The 26,903-nt window shown below is 37.8% G+C and overlaps 1 protein-coding gene across 1 annotated transcript; it reads left to right on the forward strand.

Moving 5' to 3' along the window:
* The first annotated feature begins 369 nt into the window (after window positions 1-369).
* Window positions 370-24,664, forward strand: LOC145787157 (uncharacterized). Its single transcript, XM_082598886.1, has 7 exons — window positions 370-761; window positions 1,819-1,908; window positions 4,728-4,805; window positions 10,767-10,865; window positions 12,409-12,489; window positions 14,546-14,626; window positions 22,568-24,664. The coding sequence occupies exons 1-7, from the start codon at window positions 370-372 to the stop codon at window positions 22,770-22,772; spliced, it is 1,026 nt and encodes a 341-aa protein (XP_082455012.1). The 3' UTR covers window positions 22,773-24,664.
* The last annotated feature ends 2,239 nt before the right edge of the window (window positions 24,665-26,903 follow it).

Below are 26,903 nucleotides of genomic sequence, written 5' to 3' on the forward strand. Positions count from 1 at the left end.
TTGAAAAGTTACTGCTATATCTTTGCCAAGGCACCTGCTTTTTACATGATAATCTACTTCAATAGGCCTGTATAACAAGGAATTTTTTTATACCAATTGAAGCCCTGATTAAATTTATCCAACCAAATAAATTGTCCGAGTTGATAGACAATTTTCCTCTCAGGACTACCGATATTGATTGAAAAACGCGCTTTTAAAAATCTTGACAACCCAAATCCGACGCGATTGACCAGTTGGGACTTGGCGATCGACCGGTCGATCGCGATCTACGTGTTGGCCCCCCTGTAGTATACAATTGGCTTATTATCTTCAAAATTTTGTTTATCAGAAATCATACCGTACAAAAAGCTATCAGTGACAAATTTCAAAATGTTTTACGACGACACCTATGACGTGACACCTTCGGATGTCCGTTTTGTTCATGACACAATTCATCCTCAGTTCCGAAATGGAAACTCGGTCAACGACACAATTGATGATATCAGATGGAGGAGAATAGAGCGAGATGTTCTTCTTCCTTTAGAAGTTGTGACATTTAACAAACAAATTTACAGTCTTAACAATCGGAGACTTTATGTGTTTCGCGTCCTTGAATACCTTGGCGATCTAAGAACAATTAAAGTTACCAAAATCTCACTTGACTTTCTGACTCTGGACAAATGCACAACAGAAAACTATGGAAGATCCATTGAAGTACGACGCGGTGGTACTAGACCCCATGCTAAAGCCACTTTGATTGCGAAGAACAGCACGCTAGAAAAGTATGGATGTATTCTAAGTTTACTCTAATACCTTTGACAATTATTCTGCAGAACATATAATTGCCGAAATTACTGTAAAAAACTTAGTAGGAATATTTATGTAAGTTTACACTAACTCACTAAGTTTACACTAACTCAGAGCGATGGGATGACGCAGCAGATAAGGCGCTCGCTTCCAATCATGCAATCCTGGTTCGACTCCCAGCAGCTTAAGTTGGTTGTTGAAAAACGCCGCTCACTTCTACCCAGGGTGTAATAAATTGGGTGGGCGTAGTTGCTGAAGCAGAGGCTGCCGAGAGAAAGGAACTGGCCACCCTACTCTCGTTAGTGCCGAAGGCTTAGTACAATGGAAACCTTATCTTCTCATCCCCCGATGCTTGGATCAAGTATGGGACTCACCTTTTACACTAACTCAAACAGTCAGCATACAGTATTTGTTTTGTGGTTTTTATTTGTCATACATGCAAAATTGGTAGCTTTAATCTTCAATACCTCTATAACCCAGAAAATGACGCTATATTCACCGATAGCAAAACCTACTTTGGTACTTACATGAAAAAGATACTGAAGTTATCTGCCTTCTTGTAAAATCTAGGTCTATGGTCCAAGCCTGAAGTTAATATTACAGCTTGCCGTAAAGAACGTTTTTGTTGACAAAATCTTGTGCAGTATGAAAAGTGCTGGTGTCGATATAAAATAAGTTTAAAATTTAGCCTATAGGCTACTTTAGTCATTGTAATGATCATATTTTTACTTTTTATTATAGGGTACTGTAATTGTATATTCTTTATGAATAAGTCTCTTAGGATGATATACTAATGAGGTGAAACAGGCTGTTAAGGATTTTAGTGCGAAGTAACCGAATTTGATGTAGGGTAGCCTACTTATACATACTGTATAAGTAATGTTTATCATTATTGCGTTGTGCTCTTTGCCTTTTTTTTGTGTAAAAGCTAAATAGAAATCGCCATCTGTTTGTGAATTTTTCTAACCCTTCAGTTATCTCTTTACTTTCATTAATTTTCACTTATTTCAATTTAGTCTTTTTGTGTTACAGTGATCTAATAGCATATCGATACCCGAAGTCAAAATTCGTCCAGATAGAAAATGAAATACTGGCTGTCACCAAAGTTAAGCAAGAGTCGATGTAACTACATAGGCTACGATAGACTGTAGGCCAGTGGTTCTTAACCTTTTTTCTATCAAGTCCCCTTTCAGTAATGGTCATGTGCGTCGCGCCCCCCTATAAGTATCATACCAAAAAAATTGCATTTTTGACTGTTTATTGTACAACACATCAGTGAGATACTTGACACTGCTTCTTAGCGATTAGATTTTTAATGCGAGTTTTAACTCCAGAGAGTGAACAACGTAAGTCTCCTTCAACTCTCAGCCTGTTTTTGTACTTGGTCTTGATAGCAACGAGAGCATAAAGTGCAACTTTACAAAGATACGTGGATCCAAACGTTGTTAGAATTCGAAGAGCCCGAGTTGCGATAAGAGGGTAAACAGGGCGGTAATTGGCCCAGAACCAGAACATTGAATCGCTGAAGCCTACGATGCTCTGCAGCAAACAAAGAAAAGGAATAAAGAATAGTACCACGTAACTGCAACTAGTCTGGGGATAGGCCACTGAGCTAAGCACTCATGTGACCTGATAAGGTGATCGAGCATTAAATTAAACTGTAAAAAAGCAATCGAGCATTAAGAAAATAAAACAGGCCATTAGTACCGGTAATATTAAGTAAGGTGATCGAGCATTAAGTAAATAAAACTGTAAAAAAGCAATTTGAACTAAAAAGTAAAAATGAAGCAGCGTCGAGAAAATTTGATAAATCTGAAGAAGTTCAGCGCAAAATAGTTTTGTAAAGTTCTGGTCTAACTAATACAGCCAGAATTACTAAATACAATATAAAATAAGATAAAATACAAAATATGACAAACAGCATAGGTCCTAGAACATTAAAGTAATTAAAAAAAACTGAAATTGTTCTTGAGCTCGTGCCCCCCCTGAGAGATGCTTCACGCCCCCCTGGGGGGGCGCGCCGCCCCCGGTTAAGAACCACTGCTGTAGGCTATGTGGTAATAGATTTAACACGTAAATATAATTTGATACAAAATAAGCAACGCAACTTAGCTTGTAATATCTTTTAAGGACGTATAAAATAGCCAATATAAAATACAGGGTGTTTCAAAAAATTTGACATCATTTGAGACTTAAATAGCTTATCTCAAAAAGTATGTAGCCTACTATGTAGGCTACTCCAAGCCAATGAAACTTGACAGGTACAAGGGTAAACATATTAAATTTCATGTCAAATTTTCAAATCACTTGTCCTTTGCACGCTATCAATGGCACAACACATGTGTTATCGGTTTTCAAAAATGTTCACAAATTTTCAATGTGTGCTCCGCCAGCAACACGGCACACGTCAAGTCGGTAATCGAGTTCGTTTCAAACTAGTTGCAACATGTCTTCTGTAATTGTCTTCAACGCAGTAGTGATTCTCTGCTTTACTTCTACTAAGTTTGCGGGCAAAGGGGGTACGTCCAGTCGTACACTAAACCTTTCACATATCCCTAAAGAAAGAATTCACAGGGGGTCAGGTCGGGTGAGCGCGGGGGCCATTTTAGCAGCACACTTTCATCATTACCGGCACGCCCAATCCCTCTTGGTAGATTCTCATTCAAGTAAGCTCGTACCGAAAGATTCCAGTGAGGTGGAGCACCGTGCTGCTGGAAATGAAGTCCTCAGCTTCATTTGCAGTGAGTTCATCCATAAGCCAGGTATGCAACATGTGCTGATAATTATCGCCATTCACATTAGCCTCGAAGAAAAACGGGCCACGAACATGTTTCTTGGAATTTGCACAAAAAACATTCACTTTTGAAGAATCCCTCACGTACTCCACTCTGGCATGGGGGTTCTCTTCACCCCAAATTCGAACATTGTGCCTGTTCACTTTACCACTTGTGTGAAAAGTGGAATCACTGAAAACCAGTTTTTCATCAAACTGGTCTTCTTCCAGTTTGTGGTGCATCTCAATACAGAACTGCTTACGTTTTACCTTGTCGCCTGTTAACGCTTGGACGAATTGCAGCTTGTAAGGTCTCATGTGCAATCGTTTCCTTAGAACACGCCAAACTGTTGTTGCAAAAATTTGAACTTCAAAACTCGCTCTTCTTATGGACTTTGCTGGACTGCTCACAAGTTTTCTGCGAATCTTCTCTACTGGCGTGGACTTCCGCCCAGATCCTTTTACTCTGCACAAGTAACCTTCTTGTTCGAAATTTTTATGTCATATCCAAATATGCTTTCCATCTGGCCCATTTATTCCAAATCGTTGCGCAAATGCACGCTGCACAGTCTTATTCGACTGTGTTATAGCATACTCCAGTACACAAAATGCTTTTTCTACGCTATTGTATGGCATCATGATGGCATTTCTGCATCTAAAACGAAAAACGTCTGAAAATTTTTTTATGTTATATCTGTATATAGCCTACTGTTAAAATTTGAGATCGTATAAGCAATAATTAGCAAAGTTACAAGGCTGTACAATGATGTCAAATTTTTTGAAACACCCTGTATATAAAGCTAGCCTGAACAATCAGTGCTGTTTTAAGAGGGAGCCGGTGGGCCTCATTATTATCGCATCATGTATCCGAACACCCTTCTATTAACTCTTGGGCTACCGTATACTAAGTGTTCTCATTCATGATGATCAAGCTTTTTTTACCACAGGAAAATTTGCATACCTATAGAAAGAGAGTAGCCTACTTCGTTAGTGCTTTAAAATCGTATGTAAGCTGTTACTTTTGATACGCCCCAACGATTTAATACTAGGTGAATGTGGCTGACGTAACCCCTTGCCGCTTGTTACCACCCTCTAAAACTCATAGTTTACCGTACTGCAGTTCAATGCAAACACTATTATAAGCAGCCTAAAAGTGTACTCTTTGCAGAAACCTTATTGTCATCAACAACGACCAACCTGAAAACGACGAAGCGTCGAGCTCAACAACAGAAGTCGTGGAAGAAAGGTGAATTTCAAACGTTGGTAATGTATGGGCACGAGTCTTACAAATTCATTATTGTTGCGTCGCCAAACCACCAAGTAGGCTACAGTTTTCTATGTGCGTCGCATTGAAACAAGCTGATCAACTCATGAGTTACAGTCAGTGGCGTAGCCAGAAAAAAATTGGGGGGGGGGGCAAATAGTTGATGATTTGAAGAGAACAACAAAGTGTTTGATTTAAGACATCGCCACCTGATGTGCAGTGGCGTATCCTGGTGGGTTGAGCAAGGGAAGAAAATAAAGCTGGTGAGAAGTGGCGTGCCGAAGGCACGCGTATTCTAGGGGGGTCCGGGGGCATGCTCCCCCGGAAAATTTGTGCAAAATTATACTCAAATAATGGATTATAGCGCTTTCTGGAAACACTTTCAGGGTAATATTTGTATAAAATTTATTAGCAGATAAACAACTATTAACTTATTGAAGGTAGCTTTTACACACGAACGGGCATAAACTGCGGCTAAAATTAGAGAACACCAAAAACTCAGCTACACAAAAACCCAACAGAGTAAGCGATTCTGAAATTGCTTCCACAGATTAGTTAAAAGAAGCGTAAATCGCGTAAACGTTGCGCGATTTACAATTTGCAAAGTTTATTGGTGTCTTTCTGTGTGTCTAAAACAAGTCCTGGGGAGTGTTAATAGCCAGATGTCTTGGGAAACGATATAAATTTCTACAAATTTTATTATATTTTCAACAATGGGTTCAACTTCGGAATCCAAACTTTGAAAATTTTGGGGGGGGGGCATGGCCCCTTTCACCCCCCTGGCTACGCCTATGGTTACAGTGTAAACCATATGTGTCAAACTCCCGGCCGCGATGCATCATTTTTTGGCCCGCAGGATGGTATTAAATTCTTTTTTAATCTGGCCCGCCGATATGCTGCATCTTAAACAACTTCAAGTTTTAATCAATAATAAACTTGCAATGCAAGCCTGACATACATACATCGGTATGTCAACAAGACATTTATCGACTAGATCTGGGGAACACTTGAATTTGAATTCCATACAGAAAAGTGCTATTAAAGATCACATTTTCTCGTGTACAGAATGTAAAAACAACGTTTCCATCAAACAATTTAAGATCATATCCAGAGGCAGGTCTGAGTATCAAACTAAAATCTTAGAAGCCTTGTACATAAAACGTAACAATCCACATTTGAACAGACAATAATTGTATACTTGCAGCTCATCTTTCTTGCTCTCTGTATTTTAAAATTACTTTTTTTCGCACTTTGCCTTTCTACCACATCATGTGATCTGTTCAACACCTTTTGATGCAGTTACCTTTGATTCTCGCAGAGCCTATATCGTTGAGTTTGAGCTAGTCAGAAGTATACTGTACAGTTTTTGTTTTTTCCTGCTTATAGTTATAATAACCATTGTATTTTATTCAGATGTAGTAAAGTTGTATATATGTTATTCCTGAAGAGGACATCTTATGATGTCGAAAACGTTTGATACTTAATTTGTTGCGTAGTTTTATGTTTATGTAAATGTAATAAACTTGCAAAGGTGGGCAGTAACTAGTTAAAAAAGTAACTAGTTACATAACTAGTTACTTTTTGAGTAACTGTAACTGTAACTTTGTTACTTTTTTGAAAAAGTAACGATAAGCAGTAACTAGCTACTATTTTAGCGTTTTTCAACATTTACTAGTTACAGTTACTTAATTTCCCAAACAAAAATTGGGCGTTTGTTAATCAGTTTATTTGTAATGGTCAAATTATTTGTTTGGAAGAGATTATAGGCATTTGGCGACAAGAAGCGAGGTTGGGTACAGAAAGGAGCTGTGTAAACTGCGAGATAGGATTTTGCGGTGTAGCCTACCAGCGACAGAAAGGAGGTCGCGTAAACTGCGAGATAGGATTTCGCAGTGTTCTATAAGGGTTGATGTCTGTGACGCCACAATCCTTTGTTTGTTCCCCACTTAGCTGCCTGTTTTTAGAAATTTCAGGTTCTTCTTTTTTGTAAAGCGATTCTTTTTTTTGTAGATTGTGGTTACATAGCTTTGAACACAGGTAGACGAGGACTCAGTAGTCGAACGTCGAAATGGATAAGTTTCTGTCTAAAGTATGTGAGACTGAAACAAACCCCACTAGTAATGCGACCAATATGCCAATCTCTGGACATTCTGCAATCAGAAGAGAAGGCCTATATGGGTATGACGAGGAAAAGGCTATAAGAGCTTCGAAACAGCAACAAGGTGGCTGTGTGCCTGCCATTACTTACCCGATTGGCGGAATCTTTGGAAAACAGATTTGGCCATGTTTTTGATGATAGTGACTGCCAGCTAGCTGCTGCGTTTCACCCACAATTCCGACTAGTGCCCACCACTCTAAACTTAAAGATGTTAAACTTGATCACGTTGCTCGGCTTCGTATGCCTATGGTTCAATAATAAACTTACAAAATAAACAATAATGAAGTTATACGTGATTAAAACTTAAAAATGTTTAGTTTATAAGTAGCCTACTACTCATAGCATCTTTTCACAAATTGGGACTAGGTGGGCAAATTTTCAAAAAAGGGCACTTTTAGCGCGAGAATTATGTTAAAAAGGGCACTTTTCGCGCGTAAATGACGGGAAAAAGGGCATTTTTTTCCCGAGCGTAAACCATGTAGGCTAGTAGATTTCTCAGGCAAATTGTGGGTGAAAAGTCATATTATAACTAGACTAAACTTTTGAGACCCATACTGGTATCATAATTGATTCCTATATTCATCCCCGCCCACAATATTTTGTAAATAATAATGTAATAAAATTTAATCTAGCAACATTTAGTAGGGGCAGAGGTCTCTTGTACTAAAGTAAAAAGAAACAATTATGCCGCAGTGGTTCCCAACCTGGGGTCCGTGAGAAAGCATTTGGGGGGCCGTGATTACCTTGATAAATTTTGGAAAAAAAAAGGAAAAGCGATCCTTTTAACTTTCATTTCTCATTGAATTTGCTTACGTTGAAATAGTTTCGGCATGGCACTTTGGGTCACCTTAGTATTCAAATACCGGTGACATTTCTTGAACAATTCATTCATTTTCTTATTTGAGCAACTGTTTAACCTGATATTTGCTGCAGGAGTCATAGCGTCAATGCAATATGACACAGTACAGTAGTTGAGTAGCATAATTATTACAATAGTTAATAGTATGTTAATTGAGCTTCAGGTAAAATTTAGGAAGGGGTCCGCAGAATTAATAATTTTTTTTAAAGGGGTCAGGACAACAAAAAGGTTGGGAACCACTGAACTATGGTATAATAGCCTATAACTGCTAAGATACTGTAATGAGTTGAATCTTTGCAGAATTAAATGTTTCTAAAGAGCTGGTATTTTATTTTGATGAAAATCAGGAAACAAACCTCGGTAATTCAGACATTTAGAATCTCACACAAAATTTGAGGTTGCCTACTCACAACACAAATTGATAATTAATCTGCTTGAATTGAACACTAAGGATATTATAAGTAAGGTCAAAGGTAGGCTCATAAATTCTAAATGTATGCTAAAGCTTTTCATTTAGCTCAGTGGTTCCCAACCTGAGGGTAAATTACCCCCGCCCCGGGGGCTAATTTACCTATTTTTGGGGAGTAACGAGACCTGATTTGGAAACAATGAAGCAAGTGAAGGTTGTGAACTTTATAAAAGCAAAGGAATTGAATAGCCGTCTTTTCAAGGAACTGTGCAAGAAGATGGGAGAAAGATACGAAGCATTACTGTACCACACACAAGTACGATGGCTGTCTCGTGGCAAGGTGATAACCCGCCTGGTCAAACTTCGTGAGGCTGTCCATGTTTTTCTGATAGAAAAGAAGTCCGACTTGGCTCAATATTTTCCTAACCAACAGTGGATTTCCCAGCTGTGCTACCTGGCTGATATCTTTGGTGAATTGAACAAAAACAATCTTTTAATTCAAGGCAAGAATGTAACTGTGATCGACACCAAAGTAGCCGTAGCTGCATTTATCGCGGAGGTTAAATTGTGGAACGACCGAGTTGGAAGAGGCACAGTAGTGCAGTTTCAGACGCTTGACATGTACTTCGAAGGCAATGGACTTGAGTTGACAGCGGCGTTGAAGGAGGACATAGCTGACCGTTTAGGCCAGCAAGCCAAGAAGATGGATATTTGGCCAACTACTTTCCGAATTTGGACACGGCTAGTCTCCAATGTTGCGCTGAGCCCTTCACATGTGATGACAGCCAGGTGGATGATGACGACTTTCCGGCCAAAGAAGAATTTATCACTCTCCGAATGAACGAAGCGTTGAAACTTGATTTAGGCTTGGATTGGAACCCTGGTTTGGCAGACTCCAGGACGCACCAACATTAGCGACACTGTATTAAATATCCTGACATCTTTTTCAACAACGTATCGCTGTGAATAAAGGTTTTCAACTGTCTTGGGAATGAAGACAAAGAAGCGCAATCACATGGATGTCGAAAGCGACACAAGATAGCCTCATCGTACCACAAAGCCCAGGATCACAAAGCTGGCGGCTGAAGTCCAGGTCCAACCTTCGCATTGAATGTTTACCACGCATTGTCATCTTGTATTCAGCATTGTATTGCATTTTGATTGTCATAGTTAGCCCTTTGAAATACATATAGCAATAAACACTTTGTTTTTGAAAATTGATCTTGGGGTAATTGGCTCACTTCAGGGCGGAGATTAGGGTAACAGCCAAAAAAGGTTGAGAACCACTGATTAGCTGTAGGCTACATTCTTTAACTTGGATCTAATTTAAACAAAAATTAACTCTTAAAAATTGCCCACCTAGTTTCAAACTAGGGGGGCAAAGAAAGGGCTAGGGGGGCAAGCAAAGGGACTAGGTGGGCAAGTGCCCACCTAGTTTATATGTGAAAAGATGCTATGCTACTGCTGTGCAATGCATATTTGCTCGAGCCACAGTCCTCAATATGCTTTATCAAATTAATGTTGTAATAATCAATCAAAGGACATTCTGGGTAAAGACTAGAACATCACACAACTAAGGCGAAAGAGAAAATTGAATTGAGTCCTGTGTTTGTCATGAGTTACCAAGGGGGGTGGGGGGGGGGGGACTTATATACCAGTCCCAGGTATACAACTCTCCCCCACCCTTCATGGTAACTCATGACAAAGACAGGACTCAATTCAATTTTCTCTTTCGCCTTAGTTGTGTGATGTTCTAGGCGTTACCGACATTCTGGGTAGATTCAAATGTTGCCATATTAACAAATTTAGCGCCAAAATCCAGAATTCTGGCGATTTTTGAAAACGTTTGGCTTCATATTTATGGTTTGACAATTTGGCTTTTTTTTGGCGAATTTTGAGAACTGATTTGGCTAAATTAATTCCGTTTGGCGATTAATCAATATGCTAAAACGTGCTTGAATGCTCGGGAATTTGACACTTGAACCTAAAATTATGTTAACTCACCTACTGACCTTTTTTTAAATTTTTAGTCACAATTGCCCACAGTGTTGGAAAGACCTGATTTTTCTGCGTAATTTCCGCGGAGTTTAGGTATAGTTTTGTGTCGGAGTTGCGAATTTTTTTTTTTCAGTTGAGGGATTGAGTTAAACATTCCACCGAAAGACTTGAAATCCTTGTAATGTGTAAATTTGGCGATTTTTGACTGCGTTTAACGATTTTTGACAAAAGTTTGGCTACAGAATTATTTTGGATCGGGCATTCCTGGTAGATTCAAAGTTTACTTTTTTAAAACTTTAATCATGTTTCGGTAAATGCGCAACCAATATGCTCAAAATTGCTGGCAAAACCACCTATTATTGTTGCAAAGTCAAAAGTTCCTTGAAATATATTTTGCAATAAATATTGAACTAGTCTGGCCCGCGACTTGTACTGATTTTTTAATTTTTACCCCGGGCGGGGCGCATTTGAGTTTGACTGAAAACAAAAGTTTTTCTTTGTTTTAACCACTTTCATCAGTGACCTGGCGACGGCGACGACAAACGAAGATTCTTTGGATGAGAGTATCATAGAGATCGAAGAGTTGGATTTAGCAGACGATGAAGAAAAGCATGTCACGTAAGTTATTTTATAAACAAAATCACATTTTACTTCAACAGTTATTTTATTGCTTCAGGACTGAAGAAGTTTCTAATCTTTCTATACTTGACAGTTACGGTATATGCAGGAAATTGAGTTAAGAATATAGGCTCAGCATGGTCACAAACATTTTATTTGTTGAAAAAACTTCATTTCAACGTATAGGCTATCTTTACCAAACTTTGCTATGAGATATTCGTTGGTGTCTGGCACTGTATAGTTACGTCGCGCAGTCCCCTCTACACCAAATAGGCTAGGTTCTACTTTAAAATTTCTGAAAGGCTACTTTACATCGTAGGCTGATCAGTGCCTTTCATGATATTCCTTTGCGCTAGGTCAGTGCTTCCCAACCGGTGGGTCGCGACCCACTGGTGGGTCGCGAAGCTATTTCAGATGGGTCACGAAGCATTTCTAAATGTTAAAATTTTCTAAAATATACCGACATTTCTATGGATCTCACATCTTGAATTTGGTCTTGAATAGTAGCCTACTGCGCTTTCGCCATCGCTACTCTTATCTTATCTTCATTTGCTTACTTTCCATTTTCATGAATTGTGCGCCCTGTTTTCTATTAGATCGGAAAATTATTTCATTATCATTACGTAACAATTATGCAACAATGTAATAAATAAGTAACAATTAGATGTGTTGTGTCCATGGCGATCTATACTACTGGCCTTCCCATTCCCAACGTGGCAACAGCCAAATAATGTGGGGGCCTATTAAGTTTTGGCAACTAACAGGTATTAGGCGTAAAAAAGGCGTCTTTGCATGAATTATTACAAACAAACAAATGTTTCTGGATTAGAAAACGAATTTTTTAACATACTGAGTGGTTTGAAAGTTGGGTCACTCTTGATTTCGTGTACCTTGATTCTGTTGATATCTTGATTCTCATGGTATTCTTAACATGTAGCTATTGTCCTGCTTTCTTGCCACTTATTTAATAATATTACATCTTAATTACGTTTTGGCACTGTATTTACAATTTTTAGTCTAAAAAACATTACTTGACCAACGAAAATTGCTGATTATACGTTGTAACAGTTATGTCAGTTGGTAAATTGAATTTTCGTATAGGCCCCCACATTATTTGGCTGTTATATCACGTACGTTGGGAAGGCCAGTAGTATAGATAGTAGGCTATAGATCGCCATGGTTGTGTCGCATTAACTATTTCAGTGCGTGCGCCAGTAGTAAAGATGCCATAATAAAGATGTCATATCTCATTGTGGGTCGCACAATAAAACTTGCATTAAAAGTGGGTCCCGAACTAAAAAAGGTTGGGAAGCACTGCGCTAGGTGACACCTTGTAACCTACAATAGAAATTGTGTGCCTTCGGTCTCGATGTTCTGTGTAGCCTATATCATATAGGCTACACAGAAAGTAGCCATACGCCCCGTTAACTATATGGTATACCGTAGGCTTACCTGTAACATGTTGTTTGATAATTGTATCCCGCAAAGCCAAAATTAATGTTGATGAATGATTACTGAAAGTTTGATTCATTGGATTTTACAGTGACTTGACCATTGTCAACACTCAAACAGACAAAGGCAATGACAAAACGCTGACTTTGATAACCGATGCAGAGGAAGACAGGTAGAGTATGTTGATTTTTGTCTTGGCGAAATAACCTTCGTTTGGTGAGGTATAAATGTAAAACATATACAAAAAGATCGTTTTTGTATTTTTTTCTAGTAAAAACGACAAAAAAGGATTACTGGAGTAAAAACTTTGAAAGAATCCCTGCACTTCTGATAGTCGCTGAGTCTTGATTTATTCGGCTCGCTGCTGAAATTAAGCCTTCCCTATAGTCCTTTAATTACACATTACAGTTTTACTGCAGATTTGTTTTGGTTCGCATAAGTAGCTACGCCTACTAAGCTAACCTAAATATAACAAAGCTGCTACCGGAGCATAAGCTACAGAAAATAGGTTAACACAAATAGCTGTATTTTACAATACACGGTAAACGCTGATCCGTATAAAACAGTGGTTCCCAACCTTTTTGTTGTCACGAACCCCTTTAGACAAATTGTTAATTCTGCTGACCCCTACCTAAATTTTGCCTGAAACTCAATTAACATAACTATTGACTATTGCAAAGAAATTTATTTTCACACGAGTCAGTTCAATCACAGTACTATTGACTATTGTAATAATTATGCTACTCAACTACTGTACGGTGTCATATATTGCATTGCCGCTGTGACTCCAGGGATATCTAGAACAACTAGTTGTTCTAGATATCCCTGTGTGAATCCTGCGGCAAATATCAGGTTAAACAGTTGCTCAAATAAGAAAATGAATGGATTGTTCAAGAAATGTCAGCAGTATTTGAACATTGAGGGACCCAAAGTGCCATGTCGAAACTTTTTCAACGTAAGCAAATTTAATGAAATGGTTGTTGTTACCTTTCCTGAACTAAACGACTGAACTGTGGTTGAGTTTTTGACAATGCAACACGCATGTCATCTTCAACGTCCAGGCGATTTTGATGTTTAGTTTTTATTGTAACAAGAGCTGAGAATCCTGCCTCGCAAAGGTTAAGTGGTTATGAATGGTAACAAAACAATAATCGCTTGCTTTGCCAAGAATGGGTAGGTTTGCAGTTGTGAGCACCAGAATTCTTCCACAGTTTTTGAATGAAACTCAATGCGTAATAACTCTTTTGATCTCAAATCAATTAGGTCATCTTTACTGAGATCATTATCATCGCTAATGTTGTTCAAATCAAAAAGAAAAGGATTTCGAATCCATGCTTTAACTTCGTTTGGCAGGTGTTCTAAATTAAAATAACGTTGAAATGAGACTTGCAGGGTTTCAAATGTGCGCAAAATTTTTCTCTCATGGAGATCAAAAGAGTACATTTTCTTTGAGTTTCATCCATCAAGATAAGATTTAACATTGGAAAGTTAGCGTAATTACCTGCTGCCAATCTGTGTTTCCAAACCGGCAACTTGGCTAAAAACGCTCCTGGTCCTTAAATGCCACGATTGTTAATATGACCGAAATATCGGCTAAGTAGGCCATGACGTATACAAAACTTTTACTCTCGAACAATTTTGAGAGGGGACTTCCTTTTGCTTTCAAAAAAGTTGATAAATCATTTTTTAGCTGCTGCAGTCGTTTTAAAACTTCTCTAGATAACCAACGTACCTCAGAATGGTACAAAAGTAGCCTACTCCGTCATCTGACCCTACCTCTTGACAGGATGAAATTAACGACTTTCACGCAATGTATCAGAATTTCTTTGAGACTTGCTAGTAAAGTTTTTGCTGCTAAGGCGTACCTGTACAAGAAGCAATGGGTAACAACACCACGCGAGGAGCTTCGTTTTTTACTAAAACAGCAAATCCATTTGTTCCCGAGCATCTACCTGGTGCTCCATCCGTGCATATAAAAAAGTTTTTTTTTTCTCCAAAATTCATTAAGGTAATCACGGACCCCCAAATGCTTTCTCGTGGACCCCCAAGGGGTCCGCGAACCCCAGGTTGGAAACCACTGGTATAAAACAAGAGAATCCACTAGGCTTTCAATCGGCTGTCCCGTTTTTCGGAAAACAATCGTCTGCGTACTGTAATAAGTAGCCTACAGTCTACTAAACCGATGGCGATGAACGGCCGTTTCATTTTTGATTTATTCGATTTGACAGAAGCTCGACGATTGTCAATATCCAACCAGCCACAAGAAATGATGAAACTTCGACTTTCAAACGTGATGTGGAAGAAAACAGGTTGGTTGACTTGATTTGTGTTTAGCAAAATAGTTTTAGTAAAGTAGAAACTCTGAACACCCGCAATGGACGCGCAGCCCTTCAGAATAACCAACTGAAGTCAATCGTGTTTAACAAAACAAAGCAGTTTACTATTTTATTGTAAGGTAGCATAGTGTAGCAAAAGCATAGTGTAGGATAGGGGGCATAGTGTAGGGGCATAGTGTAGGGGCATAGTGTAGCAAAAGCAGGGTTGAGAAAAACCCGGGCTTTTCAAAAAAAAAACCAACTCGCTAGTCGGGTGTTTTTGTTTTTTTTGTGTTTTTTAAAAACTATTTGAAAAAGGTACCGTAGTTTCACGCTTATTTCACTTCTTCAAAATGAATTTTGGAGCAGGAGCCGGAGTCAATACTTTCGGAGCAGAAGCGCAGACGGAGTAAAAAAAAGTAACTTCGTTCACCTCTGCTAGGCATGTAGTGAATGCAAAAGTTAATGAAGAAAGGTTATTAGTCAGATGATTAATTTGATTATGTTTTAACAAGATGTTCTGTTTGAGCCTTGGTAGAGAGCTTGACTTGTTGTACCAGATAGCCTAGCCTACATATAACACTCAGCAACGTTAACGGATTTAACATTTAAGTTAAACACTAAAGAAAAAGTTGTTGTTATTGTGTTATGAATCTACACGGATCTACACGTAGCCTGTACTTTTTTCGTGCATGATTTTTTTTATTACTTGAGGTTTTTGTCGTAGCTAACTTGGGGCCAGAGGGGGAAGGCACCTGGTCACGCAGCTCACTCCAGAACAGAGAAAAAACACGCAATTTTTCTCGGTTATTAAATTTTTTCACTCGCTCAAGCACATTTTATTGATCTAATCAAGAGAATTGGAAACGTGTGTTGTTAGAAGTGGATATAATGGGTGAAAATTCTTGTGTTTTTCCAAAACTGACACAATCAGGTCTAAAACTACGAAGATATTATAGTTGTTTTAAAGTAGAAACCCTGGAGAGGCATTCTCATGATAAAATAACTAGCAGGGATGGCAGTAAACACACTTCAAAACCCGTGAAGTACAACCAGTGCCGGTCTTAGGGTATTGCGGGCCATGTGCGGAATATGTTTTGCGGGCCTCAAGGACAATGATCCAATTCAGTAACGTATTTAGAAACGGGAGGGGGGTGTTGACGGCCGGCAGGCGAAGCCTGACGGCGTGCACGCTGGAGGCGACACCCAGCGGCGGGGGGACTGGGGGGCCTCCCCAAGAAAATTTTGAAAAACTACTTTGAATTTGGTGCATTCTGAGAGCATGTTCAACAAAAATTTGGGTATGAATATTACTGTAAAATGGTGCTGTCCGGTGGCATAGCAAAAGGATAAGATCATGTTTTCTTGGGCATTTTTCAGAAATAAAGCTAAGTCTCTATGTTTTCTTGTTGCTAATTCCTGGCTGAGATATTTGAATGTTTGGTAACTAGCTCTTTTAATGTAGTTTCATTTAAAATTAGGCAAACTTTGTTTTAGAGACATAGGTTGATCGCTTTTTTGCCAGATTATTACAGTTTTATTATTGATTAATTTTGTCTTTGGTTGATCAAAAAACGATCTTATTCCGGTAAGCCACTAACTTTTATGCTTTAAAGTTAACCCAAAGTTTAGAAAATGTAAACAGACGTCATACATCTCGATGAGTATCAGACAAAAAACTGGGGGTGTAACTCCCAAACTCTCACTTGGCTATGCTACTGATCCAATTTGATTTAAGAAAATCGGTTTACTTTTACTTGGTTGCATAAATATGCATACAAAGCATGAATGAAAATACATCAAAAACACAATGCTCAACTTTCATGAAATGTGTGCATATTGTTTTATGGGAATATTTAAGCATGAAATATAACAATGCAAAAGAAACAAACCCAACCAAATGTACCTGTGCAGCAACCAGCAAGGACTCCTTATTATGCTTAAATTGGTCGGAATCCATCTGAACTCAGAAGTAGGTACCTAGATTGAAGTTGTTTGAAATGCTTGCAAAATGTCCAGCAGGTTCACTTCAGAAAAAGTTTTTACTAAAACTGCTGGCTGCCAAACTCAAAGTAACCCCGCAACTGAAGATGGGCAATATTCTCTGTCAGAGTCAGTTTCTATACAGTGGCAGAGCAGCATTTAATTAAATTGTTTGCCTCATTCCTGCAAATGCAAGTTAAAACATAATCAAGCAGGCTAGAAATGGATTCGTACATGAAACTAAGCCACAACAGGCAAGACAACAAAGGGAAATTTTGAAGACGAGTGAAGGTGTTATTATTGAAGACATCATGCATCAAGTACGTAAACCATGCAATCATGCATCTTAATACTTTGCGGTGAAATACCTCATGTTATACAAACATATTGAAAAATAAATACAGCTACTCAATCCAAGGAAAAAAGCACATTGAGGTGTATATCTCAATAAGTTAAATATGAAGTATCATATATAACATAATAAAAAAATGAAAACCACTGCACTTGCTATTTGCATGCCACATCTAGTAGCTCAGAGTAAAGACATGTTGTAAAACAATTTTAAGGTTATGGTATAGCGCACACTAAGCATGCCATGTAGTCAGGGCCTCCGAGAGAAATCAGCACTAGTCGGGAAACAACACGAAAAATGGGCCCCATAATATTTTTTAGCAAATATTGCATTGCATGTTCGTGTTAAGCTGAAATTAGCCTACTTTCCTCAGCATGAAAAGAACTTCGTTCAATGTAAAAATCATCAATACTGTATATAATCACTGGATTACACTTGCAGCAAAAATGCCATTGAGGCAAACTATTTTGTCTAGAAAGCTTGTAAACACACAATAGGCCGACAGGCAACGAAAATAGTTCAACCAAGCATTTAATTCAGGAGTGTCCAAACTTTTCCCCACGCGAGCCAGTCTTGATAATAAGTGTTCGCGGGCCAACAGCCACAATAATTTTTCTGAAAACTGCAAGTTGAATTTATATGATTTTTGTGTGCCTGCTGCAGGCCAAAAATAACACATTGTACAACAGGCGCGGGCCATACAAAAACGTTTCGTGGGCCGGAGTTGGCCCGCGGGCCGGACTTTGGACATCCCTGATTTAATTCAACCCTTTCTGGACTTTTTGCAATGCAAAGTTACGGATCACAGCATCAGATGATAAATTATTGCGACGTCTGAATTGATGCACAACATGTCTAGTTAGGCTTTTCAATCGGTTTCGAGTCATAGACCTATACTGGAGCGCAAACAATTCTTTACAAATTTCAGTAATTGCTAAAACCACGTTCTCAAAGCATAACCGTTGGAGGTAGCTACCGGAACACTCATAACAAAATTATATGGAAAAACCTTTCGAAAGTTGCAATCAATGATTCCTTGTGTAGAGATTATGGGGTGGTTCGTTCTGGTTTGCAGCTGAAGTTTGCTGTGTGGCTTTCTGTCAAAAGTACCAACTCATCCAAAATGTCTTGAAAAATGTCATTGTTGTAGCCTACAAATGGTTTAAATTTGTCCCACATGCCCGCAACTGCACAACAGACATACGATGAAATTTTCATGGAACTTCAAACTCATCGACGATATGTTTAAGTTTGTTGATGCATTTGTCAATTCCAACAACGATCGAATCCTTTGCAATGTACGGTAGAATACATTTCGTTCGAATGATTCAGCTAGTTAAGTGGAGTTATAAAAGCGTTCTGTACTCAGGAAAACAAAGTCATTTTCTTTTAAATTTATAATTGCTAAGATTTATAATCAGCTTTCTCTTACTTAGATTACTTCTTCCTTTAATTTCATTAAATTCATCAGTGAATCTTGCTTAGGACCGTAATCCACATAATGCAAAGCAGTCACAAATTTAAAACTGCTAGTTGCAGGCTACTTTAGCATTGACTCAGCTTCCGATCAAGCTCTTGTTGGTTCTAACTTGATGCATTTAAGAAACGTCTTTAGAGCTCCAATTGCAAAAGGGTAATGTAAAGCATTGGGTTTGACTGCACCCCGCCTTGATTACATTCTCGAAGTCAATTTTCTTTGCAAGATGATAGGACAGCTTTCTTTAGATTTTTCAGAAATTCTTCTGTGACTGGTCTATAACTTTAAAGATGCTACAACAAGCTTACAGATAATCAATTAGGCCTACTCCAAAAAGGATAAGACATTTGAACAACGCTGTCTGTAGGCAACATTATGAATTCCAACTAGATTTAAGCAACAACATCCATAAACAAAAAACTCAAATAAAGAAAAAAACTCACTACCTTCCAAATCACATCATGAGAAGCATGACCAACAAAAGGCTACTTGACCACACGAAAACAGAAGATCTTTTAACTATGACAAAATTACATCCAATTCCAGCAATAAGTTAATAAAATCAAAAGTTTTAAACCTGTTCGGCCACATTAAAAGATCACAATTCGGAATCAGCAAAGTTTGCACAGAAGGATAAATAGAAGGAAAAAGAAAACGTGGCAGACAACCAAAACGATGGCAAGACAACATCCAATCATGGACCGGACTCAACTTGGCGACACTGGGCGAGCTGGCTCAAAATCGTCACTCTTGGAAGCAAATAACTCATGTTGATGCGCAATCTGATGCAGGCGGAGATAATGACTGATGATGATGATGATCCATAAACAAAAAATATACAGGATTTACTTTCTTTAATCGTGCTTGGACTGATACCTTTAACTTATCCTATGCCTGGCCAACGCAGATTTTGAAGTTAAGGTTCAGTTGTCAAGCAAAAATAGTTCCAGATTAGCTAACACAGCGCAAGTTTTCAAGTTGAAACTATCAATACAATCGAAACCGTTCAGTGATACAGAAATCATTTCAGCTTCAGATTTTACGTCTTGAAGCTGTTCAACATCGCCTACTATAACACGAAAATGATTTGTTCTTGATGAGAAGAATCGAGAGTGACATTTACAATGATTGAGAAATACTGGGAACTACGCACTTCATTTAAGAATTTGTTGATTATTTAGTTGGTACATTTTTACTTTAGTACTAAAAATGGGCCCCCCTCAAAAGTGCAAAAACAAAAAACTACTCGTTTTTCCTTTACAATGTTTTGCTAGGGGGGAAACTGGCCCGACTTCCCCCCCCTCTCGGAGCCACTGCATGTAGTTCATTAGGGCTATATAGTGAATGATGTAAAATACATGCAAAAATGCTATGGCTAAGGCCGTTTGAGAAAATATTTATCTGGGATTTCTTATCATCAACACCAAATTTAACTGAATAGACATTTTGTACGCACACTAGCTCTTCGAGCAAAGACTTGGCGTTTAGGTCATTTGGGTAAAAATTAGCCAGCACATCACATTTAGAGGAAATCGAGCATTTCTGCTATTGATCTAACATCATTGCAAGCAGCTGGAGTTTGAATAAGGCAAAGCTGACCTCAGAATTTAGTGGAATTAATCTGTTACCACCAGTAGTGACATCATTTAAGATGTTGTCAAAGAAGTAGATTCACTGGTGTCATTACTGCATTTACTGCAACTAGTATATTTTAAAAATTTAGAAATTGAAGAATGCTTTGTATATTATAATTGCTCAACAACTTTTTTTTAAATCCTTTTTTTCTTTGCTCCACTTTTACAATGATTAGGTATAGCTAATGGATAAATCACTAATGGTACTCTATTATTGAGTTCAACAACCTTTGCTGGTACAAAAATGACATTGGTATATCATCAATCTTCTTCTTCTTGCTTATGAGGCAGCAATTCGGGTAACATCTCCCAATTGTTGCAACCAGAGCAGTGTCTTCATATATCATCAATCAATCACAGGATTATATTACTATTCAGTGAAAAAAATCTAAGCAATGAATAAGTGTACAATGTAGCCTACTGCACAAACTGTATTATACATATCTAAATACAATAACAAGTAGCCTATATTAAGATTTAAAAATTGTTTAGGTTGGGTACTACAGAGTAATCAATTTGAAACAATTTGAAAAGATCCGGGCCCCTTAAATGTTATTTTTCAATCCATGGCATAACAATGACATTTTAGTACCGTACTGTACTGGAAGTAAAATGTATCTAAACACAGTTGCCACAAGATTGAAAATTTTGGTTTCTGTTGTCACTGAGCAATGTTAAACATTTGGTAGCCTACATGGCGCTTTGAAAAAACCTGGGCCCTTCAATATTAGATTTTAAAAATTACATGCATAGGGCATAATAATGATAGTTTAATACTGGAAGTAACATGCATTTAAATTTTCACAAGAGTGAAGTTTCCTGAATTCATAGAATATTAAGTGATTTGATACATGGTGTTTTAAAAATCCGGGCCCTTTAAATGATTAGTTTTAAAACTACATATCATATATATGGCATAATAACAATGGTTTTGTATAGAAACTAACATGTATTCTATTTAAATGCAATTGTCACAAAACGAAATTCTGTTGTCACACTGCCATGTTAACTATTTGGCACATGGTGAAATGTCGTGGGTGGCCTAAAAGCATGCAAAGGTGGCCCGACGCGACAATTTCAGCACTTGCCTCACCCTAAAGCCGCAACTGACTTCAAGGATACCGGTACTTGCTTGGGAATCGAATTGAATTTTTTCCATTGGACATGACAAATATTACCGCATTTTCTGAGTAAATTGCGGGCCCCCTAATTTGCGGGCCCTGTGCGATCGCACGGTTCGCACACCCCAAAGACCGGCACTGGGTACAACAGGTTCAAAGGACTGGAGACATTTATCACAGTTAATTCGAGGTCGTGAAAGCTCCGCTCATTATGCGGCATGTTTGCACTGGGGCCACAACTGTCGTTACGGCCCTGGTTCTCAAAGAAGTTTTCTCAGTCCGAAGATAAAAAAAAGAAGATAAAGATTCCCTCAATCAATCATTAAGAAGTAAGGAAGATTCTTGTGAGAGATTTTCTGTCATCTCACTTATAATACCGCTTAATTTAAGGTCATGGTTGCGAATTTATATAGGTCTAATTGACAATTACTGCAAATAGTTTTGTAAGAGCGCGAAGTAGCTAATCAAGCGAAAATCTAAGATCTAGTTGTGAACAAAAAAGCAAAGAATCCAATCTTCTTGTCCACCTTCAAAAGTGTCTTCAAGCGTTGTGCTGTGAGTCCTGTGACGCGGCTGCATGATCACGACAACTGTAGAACTGCTGGTCAATGGTTATAGCATTTAGGAGTCAGCAGAATAGAGAGATGTTGATGAACTTTCATTAAATTTTATCTTTTTGACAAAAATTGAAATGCAGGCGTTAAAAGATCATGTAGTGTTGCAGTTCTAAACAAAATCTGTGTGACAGAGTGTCAAATTAATGGGGTCAATTTACAATCTTACAAAGTTTTAGTTAGAAAAAAGATTGATTAATCGCGTTAATCTTTATCGTTGAAGTGAGAAAGCTTCTTTGAGAGCTTAATCTTTGCAGTTTTGCGTAGTGAGTCTTTGAACCACTGACGCAAGCACCGAGTGCCGTTTTCGCTTGTTGTTTGTAAATTATTTCCGCTCACTAAGTAGGCCTACCCTGAATGGTGAGCTGTTCTTATATGGGTTGCCCAAGCGCACACTCCGAGAGTTGAACCAGTGCCGCTTGATATGGAGGTTTGTTTTTCTACAAAGTCGGGGCTGTAGTCTACCAACTGAACTATAAGGAAGGATGAGGATGAAGAGTTTCCCTACGACTTCCAACCACTGTTGTGCTTAATTGACTTCTTCAAAGTTTTGCTCGAAAACTGGCACATTAGTCGCTTGAAATTGCCTGGTGTGGCCTATTGTGACGCACACCTTGTTGGCTATTGTAAATGAATTAATCGACCTTGGTCCTTTTTACTTTACAAAAAATACTTATGTTTCAAACGATTGCATAACAACGTAACGCAGTGCGGTGAGATAAAAATGTGACTCCTGAGATCTATTTGTTTACAGGACAGCTCACAATGCTCAGATACCACCTGAACTTGAAGATGTTAACATATCTATTCCAGAGGATTTAGAAACATCAAGTTCACCTCTTCCAGAAAACACATCAACCACTTCCGCAGAAAAAGTAGAAACGTCGTCTTTGTGGTGTGGTACGCTTTGCTTCTCATCAAGCATGTTCGGTCAAATCTGGCAACACTTTCGGCATTGAAGCTTTTTTTCTTTGCTGGTGCTTCATGCTTCTCTGGACCGTAGATGATTGAAAGTCATCTTAGTTTTATTGATTTTAAACGGAAGCTCTGAATAAAACTAGCCTAGTTCTTCTTTGAGGCTCTAACCTTCTAGTGATTATACTTTGGGTCGCGCGAGTCCATTCTTAAATGTTGAATATTTTTAAAACATTTTATTTCATTTTGACAACAAATTCGCTTCGATCATTTCTGGTCGTTTTTCATTATTTTGGAACATGTTTCTTCAATCCATTGCTATCACTAGTGACAAATTAGCCTATTATTGTTGTTATCGCATGTGCCGTGTTGCCTGAAGATATCCTCATCATCATTAAGTTCCTTCCTCTCGTCGAGGGTTAGAGGCAATGAGGCGCCAAGTTTCTCTGTTGTGAGATTTTTCTAATTTTGTACTGTAATTAAGTCCTGACCAGTCTTCAATATCATTAGTCCAAATTCTTGGTGGTTTGCCTCTATTTCGTTTGCCGTTCATTTTTCCTTCTATAGTTGTCTTTGAATAGAATTATTGCGAATCATGTGGCCAAAATATTTCAATTTTCTTGATTTAATTGTTTGTAGAATTTCCATGTTGGTTTTTATTCTAGATAGTACATCTTTGTTTGTGATTTTATCCTTCCATGAAATTTTAAGCATTCTTTTATAAATCCACATTTCAAATGCCTCAAGTCGTTTAACCATTTGTGATGACAGTGTCCATGTTTCTGCATTGTAAAGTAGCCTAACTCAGTCCATAATATTATATAGCATTTCATAATTTGTTTTCGAGTATTGATGTTAATTTTGCGTGTTGTTAATGTCTTTTTCATTTTTACGAAGTTATTTCTTGCTATTTCTATTCTTCTCAATATTTCCGTATCGCATCTGCCATTTTCAATTATTGTGTGTCCCAGATAGGTAAAGCTTTTGACTTGCTCGACCAGCATTCGGTCAATAGTAATATTTAAACTTGGTACATTTTCTTTTCTTGTAATCATCAGCGTTTTCGTCTTGTTTGTGTTGATTTTCATGTTATATTCCTTTCCAATATTGTTCACTTTTCTATTATTGTTTGGAGAGCTTCTGCTGATTCCGCCAATAAAACAGTAGGCTATCGTCTGCATACCGTAGGTTGGATATATTCATACCTCCTATGCTGATACCTTCCATTCCATCAATCTGTCTGAAAATCATTTCAGTATACAGGTTGAATAGACATGGAGATAGTATACATCTCTGGCGAACTCCACGTTATATGTCCATTGCACCAGATAAACCATCTTCCATCTGAATATAGGCTACGCCTTTTGCGTCCAATATAGATTAGCTATCAGTCGCAGATCTTTTCCATTTAAACCTATATCAGCCAAACATTGCATCAATTTTTCGTGTTTAACTCGGTCAAAGGCCTTTTCATAGTCTATAAAGCAAGTATAAACATCTTTATTGATTTGGTTGTAACGTTCACGTATAGTTCTCATATTGAAAATTCCTTCCCGTGTTCCCTTTCCAGGTATAAAACCACTTTGAGTTTCATTAATTTCATTTTCGATGATTTTACTATTTCTTCTGAGAAGATATCTTACTTTCAGCTAAAAAAGGGGATAATCCGTGTGATTTTCCTATTTCTACTACTATTTTCTATTTCTTTTATTTCTACTAGCCTACTATTTTCTATTTCTGTTTGTACTAGCCTGCTAATTTCTATTTCTTTCTGTTTCCACAATTTGTTTTACATTCGCAAAAAGCAAAAGGCTTGATTTGCAATGACGATAACATGTCAGTAGAAAATAATCTAATAGCCTACCATCGTGACGTGTCACCTTGAACGACTTGTTTTTGTGAAATTGTAAGTTGTAGAATAAACAATAGTTTGCTGTTTCAACTTTTTGTTTTGTTTGGTTGTTGATCGTTTTGTTGGAATCATTCAAAGAAGAAACTAACCTCAAGTAGAAATAGAGAATCTGCAATATACAGTAGGCTACTATCATTGTTGCAAATATGTACCCAAATAAATACATGCAGGACCATTGAGAATTTTGGAGCCGGTACCAATGAGATTTTCAGGCCCACAAATCAAAACATTTCTAAGAAAGTAGATTAGTCTATATGCAAAGAATACGCTGTGGTTTCTTCAAGTTCTCGGGCCCCTTGGAAAAATTACGGGCTCCTAAAATCATCGGGGGTTCAAAAGTACCCCCTGGACCTCCATGTCAACGCTACTGATTAGGCCTACATGTAGCCTACTTAGGCTATCAAAAATGATTTATGGACAAAAATTAACTTTCACTCTTTGAAAAGCGATTCTAAGCGAAACGAAATGAAATTTTGAAAATGTACCAGACCAAGTTTGTTAAAATCGTAAGTCAATTCATAGTTGCGTGTGGGTTCTGCTGCGTGAAATCAAAATTTTAATTTTGCTTTAGAGAGTTTCCCAATAGTGCAGTATGCAGTGACTCTCCTTCGGTGACAACCAGCATCATGTGACACATGGCGTAATTTGCAGAGGTTCATGTTTCCGTGCGTGGGCTATAAGATGTAAGCTTATGGGCAAGAAGTTTCAAGCTAAGACTACTGTTAGTTTAATTCAAATGTTTATTAGAGTCTAATTAGACAAGAGTATAACAGGAATATTTAACGGTATTTAACATTGAAATTCCAGTTTGTTTAAAGAAAGCTAAACTGAATTAGCTAAAAATTACCGTATGCTACAGAGTCTCGTCACTAGTCAACTGTAGACTAAAAGATAGTTGTTCATGTGCTTCTCAAAAGACGTAGACTTAAATCAGTTGTTGTCTTCGCAAGAGCAACTGACTTCGATGACTATAACAGTAATAACATTATAATAATATAATTCCTATAGCCTACTTATTATTGTAGGCTAGCCTATTACGAAGCTGATTTAAGTTACTATTGCTTTTTTTATGAAAACAGTATCCATATCTAAACAAGGTTGCAAATTCGATCAATTTTTATTTGAGTTTAAATTCATTATCAAATTTGAAAGTAATTTGCAAGCTCAAGTTAATGTATTTTATTTTCAAATTTTTGCATGTTCACCACGAGTACATTTTTGACCACACTTTGATTGATTGTTTGAATTTTTATCCTCGGACTGAAAAAGCTTCTTGCAGAGCTTAGCCTAATCCTGGCAGTTTCGCATACTTGTAGACATGCAAACTGTAGAGGTTTTATTGGAGTGTTCGAGATAAATGTATGACAAAGCCCAACTAACAAATCATCATGTTACATATCGTGATTTTGGGTAGGCTATTGAACCCTCTTCATTGCAACTTTATAACCATGATAGATTGATAGTGCAGTAAAACTTACAGCAGTTCAGTTAGCGCAGCAGCCTACTGTAATTCAGTTTAGAAAAAGGCAAATAAGTTGTTATTTAGAAATGTCATGCGGTTGCAAAGAAACAAATAGATTAGGCCTAATAATGACAATTTTTAAACAAATTATGAAGGTAACTGATTACATACTAGGTGATACATTAGTGAGGCGGAGTGACACACGTCAGAGAGGGGTTCCGAGGTCGGCAAACCATTCTTGCACTAAAGTGATTCAAAATCACCCTATAACATGATCCACAAAATGATACAGTCACTATTAATTAATATACAAAAAAATGAGGTATAGGCAATTTAACATATTAGAGAACAACTACACATCCAGTCAAAGCGGTGCAAGAAAGAAGCCCAATTACGGATCCAAGAATACAATGCCTGGATAGAATTGGCGAACGAATTGAAATTAATTTTTACCACGCATTGTATGGATCCGTAAATGGGCTTCTCTCTTAAACCGGCTGGACTGGGCGTGTAGTTGTTCTCTATAATACGTTAAATGTTTTTTGCACTTTATTTCAATGTTGATTTTAAGCGGTTAATCAGAAATTTTATAAGTAAGCTGGGCGAATCGAACCGGAGAAATTCAACTCTATTACGGTATTTGGTTGGTGAATGTGAGATCAGTATTCAAATCTGGCAGAGCTGATTTTGATGCAAAATTAAAAGCGGATCAAGAAATATTTTTTAACCGCATTAGGCTCTTATAGCCTAGGACAGGGCTTCCCAAACTTTTTTGCTCGCAACCCCTTTTAATCTCCTAAA

Source organism: Aplidium turbinatum, chromosome 18, assembly GCF_918807975.1.
Source record: "Aplidium turbinatum chromosome 18, kaAplTurb1.1, whole genome shotgun sequence".
In the NCBI taxonomy this organism is placed as follows: Eukaryota; Metazoa; Chordata; class Ascidiacea; order Aplousobranchia; family Polyclinidae; genus Aplidium; species Aplidium turbinatum.

Excerpts from the sequence above, each read along its gene's own strand:
- LOC145787157 (XM_082598886.1), top strand. The coding sequence starts at position 370 with ATGTTTTACGACGACACCTATGACGTGACACCTTCGGATGTCCGTTTT. Across the intron at positions 4,806-10,766 it reads ACAGAAGTCGTGGAAGAAAG|TGACCTGGCGACGGCGACGA; the intron begins GTGAATTTCAAA and ends CACTTTCATCAG. Across the intron at positions 12,490-14,545 it reads ACCGATGCAGAGGAAGACAG|AAGCTCGACGATTGTCAATA; the intron begins GTAGAGTATGTT and ends TCGATTTGACAG.